Source organism: Notolepis coatsorum, assembly GCF_963971535.1.
Source record: "Notolepis coatsorum genome assembly, chromosome: 7".
NCBI classification, from domain to species: Eukaryota; Metazoa; Chordata; class Actinopteri; order Aulopiformes; family Paralepididae; genus Notolepis; species Notolepis coatsorum.
Genome location: NC_140171.1, coordinates 22455821 through 22465947, shown reverse-complemented (window position 1 = coordinate 22465947; position 10127 = coordinate 22455821). Strand labels below are relative to the sequence as shown.

Here is a 10127-nt window from a genome sequence, read left to right as displayed (position 1 = left end):
AATGGACATACGTTATTGATTTGCTCACGCACATTCCTTTGCCTTATAAGCGCACCCTACGTAAAGTATTGTTATATACTATCATTGCTACTAATAAATATTCTTAAACCCAGTTTTGTGTGGAACCGTGTCATTGTGGGAAGTGTTCATCTAATATACCTGTGTACTGTATGGCCAGTAGTAATGTACATAAGACAGTAGTGGTTTAATGATACCATACTTATATAATACAGTCAGGGAATTGTACCCCTCAGTTACAGGCAGGACACGAAAAGGCTTTACTTGCAATTTACAAGGCAGCAATCAGGTACATAAAGACAGGTTCACAGGATACAGGAAACAACGTCAACATAGATAACGAACCGACAGGGGAGTAACAGGAAAGCACAGCATATATAGGATGACTAATTACAACAAGACACACCTGGACAGAGACACACGCTGACAAACAAAGTGACACCAAATACACGACAGGACTGAATAACAATACAAACAAATACAAGAGACGACACACTAGACCAGACCAGGAAACACACGCTGACAAACAAAGTGACACCAAATACACGACAGGACTGAATAACAATACAAACAAATACAAGAGACGACACACTAGACCAGACCAGGAAACACATGCTGACAAACAAAGTGACACCAAATACACGACAGGACTGAATAACAATACAAACAAATACAAGAGACGACACACTAGACCAGACCAGGAAACAGAGTGGGCAACATGAACAACATGACGGAGATTACATTGAACATTAAATACATATTGAAAATACAAACATGAATTGACACCAATAGAGGCAGTAGCGGGAAAAGTCCACTAGAGGGCAGCACAGGCTTGGGGATGGGAGCAGGATGAGCAGGGAGCTGTCCACGAGGCTGAGGGAAAGGGGGGTGCAGGGAAGGGTCTCTGAATTGGCGGGGGGACGAGGCCAGGCTGAACAGGCGGATTGTGACAATAATGCCATCACACACACTGGCATTTAAAGGGTTAGAATTATAAAATGAATATGTGGTCTTGTTGTATTATTTTCAATCTGACATTACAAAAAAACTGAAAACCCATCAAAATCAGTGTTGTTGCTAATCATACATATGCTAGCCTGTTTTTGAACAATAATTTGTGATGCCATCACAAACACTGGCATTTAAAGGGTACAAATAAAATAAAAAATGCCTGCACCAGAATGCAGGAAATGAAGTCTTTGTAACAAAACATTTCCTGGTGGGGGACCCCCAGACCCCCCGCTTAAAAAGTGGCCTGACTGGGGCTATATTTGGCAATATATTTCCTGGCCTGAATGATTTTCCCAGTTCGACTCCCGAACCCGTCGTTATTTGCCGAATGTCTTCCCCCCACTCTGTCTCCCATTCCTCCTCTGTCTCTCTCTACTGGACTGCCCAGTAGCAATAAAGCGATAAAAACACCAAAAAAGAAATCTTTAAAAAAAGAAAAGCCTCCAATGTTTATTAGTGTGTGTGCGTTTGAACGTTTGCATGTTTCAACCATACATTTCCATTTATTAAAAAAAAAATATATATATAATATTTTTTTTACCTCCTATAATAGTGGGGGTCGCGGCTCTCTGACACCGTTATTTCGGGGGTCGCGGCCTGAAAACTTTGGGAACCCCTGCTTTATTACACCTATCCTGAACGAAAACCTAAAAAAGAAAACAGCATTTCCCCAAACAATATTGACCCAAGAAATTCAGTAAACATTTTATTTTTAAGATTCAAACACATCTTGATTCTATTTCAGGACAAGAAATGCAAAAAAAGCTGGAAATGTTTAGATCACATCTCTATTTTCCCACTTTACTCAAATGTAGTCCATCAGATGAGATCAATTTGAGGTTAATATTGGAAATACAATGTTAATAAAGATTGTATCATGCTGTTATGCCCTAAATATTGTAGATTTTGTGTAAACAAGGCCAAAAGTGGAAGACTAATGTGAAAAGACGGCATTAGCCTCATTCACTGATCGGCTGGTTGGCTATCAAAGCAAGGCCTGATCAGCATGAAATTTACGTGAAAAAGCTCTTACCGTGGGCCGGTTGGATGGTGTGTATGTATATGTATGTATTGTGCTGTATAATGACAATACATTTTAATCAAATCTCATTTTGAAATCGCTACGCTGCCTATGAACACGACAGTGGCAGCCAGCTTCGGAGGTGATTGCATTGCACCATGGTGATCCACTCAACAGGTAGCGATTTCAAAATGATTCGATTCAAATGTATTGTCATTATACAGCACAATACATACATATACATACACACCATCCAACCAGAGTGGATAAATTAATTAAACGAGAAATAAATAAAATAAACTTGAACCAAGAGTGATTTGAACTTGTGACCAGGATCCACAGGCAGCAGACGAATGAGGTGAGCTAAGTCGGATGTTAAAACTGAGTGACTAATCCATGATTTACACTTGTGCCAATTGCGTTTTTCCCTAATCTTTAGTATTGGCATTAATAAATCAGGCGTCATGCTAATATGTCATGTTCTACACTAGGACTTACTACTGTGATACCCATTTCAAAGTGTCCACGCATTCAGATGTCATGCTAATATGTCATGTTCTACAGTAGGACTTACTACTGTGATACCCATTTTAAAGTGTCCACGCATTATTTCTACGCTCATACCGGGGGGGCAAAACTAGCGTACGTCAGTGGCCAATCAGAGCGCAAAACGCGAACGCGGAAGCAAACATGGGTTAGGATAAGAATAGACGCGTCCAGGCTCACATACTCCGTCTCAATCCCTGTGCCTATTTCATGCTATGTGGTTGTCACAGCCTGAATTTGATGCTAGGAGACATGGCAAAATGTTGCCCAAAAGCAATGACATTCTTTGGTAGTATACAGCGTATACACAATATTTGCTGCATCGGTTAAACGTTGGGAAATATTGAAAGCGCATGTTTCTCTCAATGTTACGCTCTGTCGAGCGTACCACAGGTATTGCACTACCTCCCCTGCAGGTTCTATACAACAAAAGGTGCAAATCCAGAGCCTGCAGAATAATGAAAGACCCTCACCACCCCAATAACAGCCTGTTCCAGCTGCTGAGGTCAGGCAGACGCCTGCGAACACCAGCTACTAGGACAGAGAGGCTTCGGCTCAGCTTCTTCCCCCAGGCCATCAGAGCCTTGAACAATGAACACTGAGGGTCACAGAACACTGAACCCTACACACACAAGCACACATTAGCACACACACGACACACACGCTGTGCACACTCGCACACTAGCAGCCACTTTAACATGAGAAAGCACTCACTCATGCTGCACACGCCCACACTTATGGACACAAAGAAAGGTCACTTTAAAAATAGTATAGTAACAGTGTATTGCACTACCTAGGGACCTAGCATGTCCTTCATGCTCTGTAAATAACTATGTACAAATACCGTGATGTCCCACTATGTTACCTGTTTATTGCACAATGTTGTCTATTGGATTCTATTATATGTTGTACTACTGTATTGCACATCGTTGCGGGCAAGACCACCCGCATTTCATTGTATACTTGTATGCCGTGACAAATAAAACTCTTGACTTGACTTGACTTGAACAGCCATATGGCTCTACTAGAACTCTGCTGTGAACAGAGCCTGGAACTCTGTGGAACGCTTTTTCCCCCCTGTTCCTTCCTTTATATATTTAATTTATATTATAACTATTTCATTTGTATTATTAAGGGTCTTGTAGTAATTGTAATTGTACATAATTCACCCACAGAACTATTGTTAGGAACATTCTAGAACAGGGGTCAGCAACCTTTTTGACATGGAGTGCCTATTTGAAATATAGTTGTAACTAGTGTGCCTCAACAATATTCCATGCATCGTAATTTTTTGTTCTCATAATCAGGTCTTTTTAATGATATTTTTTACATTATTACATCATTATTGTTATTGTTATTATTAACAATATTATTATGATGGTTGTATCAACCCTAAATCTGAGTTGGGGGGGGGGGGGGAATGCAATGCAGACAAACAGCTGTGTTGTGAAGGATCAGATTAAACCGAATATGTATATTTATTTATATATATATATTTAAGTGTATTTGTATATCGTTTGATATCCCCTGTATATTCCTTGTACAATATGCACTGAATATCCCTTTAGTCTACTAAACAGCCCATAATAGTTTCATTCTACCATTGGACGAGAACCTGGCGCCAGGTTGCCATACCCCCAGGTCCAAGTTCAATCGTGCCGCCTAACATGTCGTGGCAAGCCCCGGTTCCGCGCAGGAATATGTCGGGCGAAATACGAATGGTACTATTTGTTCATAGCGCATATATATATGGCGCAAGTAAAGTAGAACTTTCTTTTTAGTCCAGTTCTTTACCCTCCAACAGAGTGACAGACGCAAAGCCTCCCCACGACGCACGTGTGGTGTAGTAAGGCCTACTTGGCCCAGAATAGGCATTGAGATATCGTGTAGATTAATAGTTGAATAGTCATAGTTTGGCACTATACCGTCGAGTTGGACGTATTCTATTAAGCTAATAATAGTCTATTTATGTATGGTGCATCGTTTGGTTAGAGTTCTAAAGTTATCAGTACCCCCATCGTTCCTGACGTTATCTGGACGCTTAACCAGGCTGGGCAGACCCCTAGTGGTGCTTGCATCCGAGGAGCTCCGGGCCAAGAGCGACTGGACCTGTATATTGGATTACTCTACCCGGACGACGGCGAGCCTTCCACGGCTTGGATTATGCTTTGGGTGCTTTGATTATTCCATGGATAAAGGCCAACACTGCGGAGTGTTGGAACTACCCCCCGGAGAGGACTCCAGGTGAGACGGCGCTCTACACCAGTGAGGTCGCCTCACGTCTCTTCGTTGTGGACCGGCAGCTACCGTCCACAGAGGGTCCAGCTGTATTCGTCTGCGGTCCGAGGTTCTGTGGGCACCGTGTCCAAGACTTTGGATTCTCCCAAGACACCGTCGGCCAGATGGGATACCGCCAGCGGCTTCTCTAACCCCCCCCTCCTACTGTTTTACAACCAGCGGGACCCCCCCCCCCCCCCCCCCTTAGTGTATCCAGCTATAATCATCTAAGTACCATCGCTATCGTTTCCTAAATATTCCAGGTTGTATACTTACTCCCTGCGTAACCAGAGATTGGACATTCAATGTTGATTTACCTACGAATACTCATTTGCCATAAAAGTGCATATTTCATATTTCAAATCATAAATGTAATTAAGTGATCGTTGTATACACCTTTTGCTGTATTAAACCTTCAATTTGGTACATTTGTGTGGATTCGTTTCATCAGGTGGGAAAGTGTTCATCATACTTATATCTTGTACTGGATGGCCAGAAGTTAAAGTACATGAGGTAGTGGTATTAAATATCATATCTAACAATACAGTCAGGGAATTGTACCCCTCAGTTACAAGCTGCATACAGTGCAACCATTTCACTCACATTTGCCCATTCATTTTTGGACACATCAAACACCATTGGTGTGTGTACTGTATGTGTGCTGTCATAGCTCCACCTACAGGCCTAATGGAGAACACCAGGATGTGAATGGAGGGTGAATGTGAGGTATATCGTGTAAATAAGTTTTGATTGATCGCAAGACTACACTGTAAAAAAATATATAATAATACGTTACCAGAACTTAAAAATATTGAGTTCAGTTACTGTGCATTAAGGTTCAGTTTTCAAGCCATAATAAGTTAACAGAAAAATAAGTACACAACCACATTATTTCAACCTAATAAAACTATGTTTATTGTCATTGTTTTAAGAACACAAGTTGACTTGGTAATACTCACATTTTGAGTAAAGAAAATGGCTTTTAACATGTGCAATGTTCAATGAAATAGAAAAATAAATAATACAATTTGTTGATTAATCCCACTGGTCACAATGGTGACCGTAATAATGTTTTTGTTATAAGGCTCTGCAAATGTTACTGAATGATGTAGCAATGTATTTCCAGCTAAATTGAAATAATAAACAAATAAAGGGTCTCAATTAAATATGTGGTAGTAAAAAGAACCTGTGGGAGGATTTCAACAAGATAAATGCGACAACAGTGCAAAATATTTCACTATAATATTTCAAAGCAAAAAAAAATATATATATATTTTTTTAATGCTGCCCCCTGTGCCTATGCAAATACCCCCGCGTGCCCCGTGCCTAGGGTTGTCTACCCCTGTTCTAGAACATTAGGTCCGCCCGAACATTCTGGAACATTTGTGATGATGTCATAGTAGGCCATGCTGGACCGTTGGTGATGATGTCATAGTAGAACCTTCTAGAACATCTAACATTCCTATTTAAACTGCCACCGGCATTCTGTTTAGCTGTCTAGTAATGTATTGTATCTTGTAGTTGTGCTGATGAATATTAAAGGAGTTACCTTCAACTTCAGGACATCGCCTCAGACTCCCGTCTCTCAGCACTACACTGGTGACCTTGACGTGGACATTAGGCTGAAGAGCAGCTCAATCTGTCACATTCAGCTGACGTCGGAACATTAAATCAAAATGCCTGGACCAGCAGCAAGTGCAACTAATATCGGGGCTTCCAGCCGGTCCCCCAGCAAGACTGTGGCCCCCCGGGCAGCCAGCTCCACAGTCAGACAGAGGAAAGCGACGAGCAGCGGCACCCGCAGCTCCACAGTCAGACAGAGGAAAGCGACGAGCAGCGGCACCCGCAGCGCTGGCAGGACCACAGCGTCGGCAGGGACGGGAGGCATGTGGCGCTTCTACACGGAGGATTCACCGGGACTCAAGGTCGGTCCAGTTCTGGTGCTGGTTATGAGTCTACTCTTCATTGCCTCCGTCTTCATGCTTCATATCTGGGCGAAGTACACCCGCTCCTAAATTATGACCACCCCCCCACCACGCCCCCCCCCAGCCGCTCGGCCTCTTAACACATCGGACTTGGACCAAAACAAACGCCACCCTCTTCTCCCTCCCGAGTCCCCGCCCTTTGGTAGTATACAGCGTATATACACAATATTTGCCGCATCGGTTAAACGTTGGGAAATATTGAAAACGCATGTTTCTCTCAATGTTAAACATATTGTTATATTCATCCTTGTAGCCTCTCTGCCAGCACTATTTGTCTATGGAGATGTTCACCTTCTTTGCAGGGCTATAACTTTTTAAATTGTATTGCTAAATTGACATTACTATGGCCCATTCAACATCAATTATCTATCGTTCAGGATGTAGGAACGTTTTACTTTTTCATTCACACATTCATAATAAAATACCGTCCAGAGTATAAATATGTTTCTGCTGTATTTCATAGAACGTGAGATATAGCCATAAATGCATATATTAGATGATCAAATGCAGTTTGATACCGATCAACGTTATATTAAAAATGTCACATGTACATAATCCTAAATGTCATGACTGGTCATCTGCTGGTGAGGGGGGGGGGGTCGTTTATAATGCAATGACCGACGTTAAATGATTCATGTAGTATGGGTGATATATAGATCAGAGCAGTTTGTATAATAATCAAAAACGCTGAAACTCACGGCAGCTTCCTCGTAGCGATGGGGGATGATACTGGAGAAAAAAGATCGCTATTATGGGATGTTGATCTAGGTGATCCAGTTCCGGTTTGTATAATACTAATATACGTCCAATCATGTTGTTTATTGAGTTATGGCAACGGATCGATATGCACGGTGTCTGGATAGAGTCCCGCGAGCGAACGGAATAGCGGACGGACTAAGCACTTCCGGTTTTGGCAACTCGCCGATCGGCCACCAGGTGGCGGTATTGAAGCGTTGGAGAGTTGAGCGGAGATCTACAGCACCAGTCAAGACTCTGTGGGTGAAATGTGAATACCATGACAGAAATTTGAAATATTGATCTCAAAGACGCTGTAAGACGCCATTGGCAGATTACGCATGGCGAGGAATGACGTGGTAACACGTCATTGGCGGGAGATGGGTTAAGTTGGTAGCGTACTGCTTTTACACTCTCTACCCGACATTCCCACCTCGTTTCGGATAGCTGTTTAAAGCCCAACTTGCAGGTTAAACCCTACTCTTCAATTATGGGTAGTTAATAATTGGTATCTAATTTCATTATTTATTTATTTCCATTTGACGCCAGAAATGCCACTCAGAAATAGTTAAAAAGGTCCACGCACGAATAACATGCGCGCAAATCAAAAAAGCTTATCAGAGCTATCAGGGCCATGACATCACGCGAGGCAACTTTCCCCTACTTCTGATCCACTACAAGGAGTTTGACTAGCGCGGAAAAAGCCATTTCCTTGATCCAAATGGACGCCTTACAAGACGAAGATGGGTTTAATCGTCGGAGAGACTTTGATGGACCTGCTCCATACAATTTCGAGCCTGTTAGGCAAGAGACACCAGCAGCAGATGCCTCTGTCAGACCTTGATATCGCCAGGAGATGGAGTTATGGGGCAACAACAACATGTGGAGGATCGCTCAGACGTCGTGGTAAGCCGCACACCTCATTATCAACAGTATAGAATGAATGAATGAAAACTTTATTTAACAGATTGCAGAATGGGTACAATACAGTACGGCTCAATACACACAATTGTTAAGGGGATGCAGACCAGAGAAAGACGTTTGTCTTGTTTACATCAGGTTCCCCCATTTTCAATTCATAGTGATAGCCTAACGTTGCAGTGTATCAATAACAGTTGGTTTCATTGGTAGGGCTACTGCCTAAAGTTCAAATTTGTTCTGCGATCTTTTCTTTTTTCTGTCTTTGAACTCAGGTGTTTGTGTGGAGAATGTCAACCTATGACCACTGGTATAGAGAGCATGTGTTGCAGAGATACAGCCCTATTGGAAGCTAGTAGAGGATTTAGCACCCAGACCTGAGAACATCCGTTGTCTGACACAACACCCTGGATTTGAAGGTTCCTGTCTGAATCCTTTTGTGCTGCATAGCATATCTAGCCTTCCGCCAGGAGCATGGAGCACTCACCCTCAGGACTTTTGAGTAAGTTGTACAATATTTTATGAAAAGTATGACTCACACCTGAAATGAACATGACCTGTATTTTCATGCCTACTGCAGTGCTATGACACGAGAATGTACCTTGCAGGATTAATAAAGCAATCTATCTCTCTCTTCCAGCCAATACCGCTACACAGCTTACAGACAGATGGTTCGCTGGGTTTATGGTAAACTTGGTCGCCACAATAGGAGGGTCGTACCTGCCTGTGTAGTCCACGCCATCAGACGGACGTTTCCAGAGGAAGGTGGAAACTACAGAGGCTTCTTATGGCCAGACTTGAGCCAATAAAGTTATTGAACTGAATTGACAGTATTCATGTTTTTCTTCTTTAGATGCCAAAAACATTTGGTCACTATTGTCAAAGATATGATATACTATATGCCATCTGTGTTAGCATTTATACAATTGGACTTGCAAGTCATAAATAACCATGCAGGGTTTTGATTAAAACGATGATTTTCTCATCATTTGCTTCTTACACAGTAAACGGTCATGTGTATAATATAGTCAACATTGAATCTTTTGTTTTACTTACAGACCAGGTTGTCAAAATGTAAATACATGTCCAAGAAGTAGCATTTATGTCAAGGTGCTTACCTAAAGAGCAGTTGCTTACACAACACAAGTATATCATCTGTTAATGTTATTAACAGGGGAAGCCAAATGCAAGATATAGACTGAGTTGAAGAAAACATTTATTTATCACAGACAGACAGACACACACACACACACACACAAAGAGGACAGAGGAGAGCTAGTGTAGCACTTGTCACTAACAGTAACAGCTGTTCGCCACGGGCACAGTTCTAGGTTCGAATGAGGAGAGGAGTAATATGCACAATTAAGGGAATAGCAGACCAGAGACAACGTTATAACAGTGACCGGTATTTTATTGAGTGACCAGCATGCTTTTTTTTTCTTACAAAAAGTCAATAAAAGTACTTTTTTACAAAAAAAAAGTAAAAAAATAAAAATAAAAACAGTAAAAAGTTTTACAGAAGGGCAAAAGCTCGCTTGCTCTTGATTTTCAGTATGAATAAAGACCGTGAGGGGAAGTACAAGTACAACACACACAAATGCAAGGCGCATTATCAA

At 41.8% G+C, this 10127-nt stretch overlaps 1 protein-coding gene across 1 annotated transcript; it reads left to right on the top strand.

Annotated features, from left to right (window-relative positions):
- Window positions 1–6524: 6524 nt before the first annotated feature.
- On the top strand, window positions 6525–6888 carry LOC311231374 (protein transport protein Sec61 subunit beta-like; the record flags this gene model as incomplete). Its single annotated transcript, XM_084317943.1, has 1 exon — window positions 6525–6888. Exon 1 carries the CDS (start codon window positions 6550–6552, stop codon window positions 6886–6888), a length of 339 nt encoding a protein of 112 aa, XP_084174069.1. The 5' UTR covers window positions 6525–6549.
- Window positions 6889–10127: the final 3239 nt, after the last annotated feature.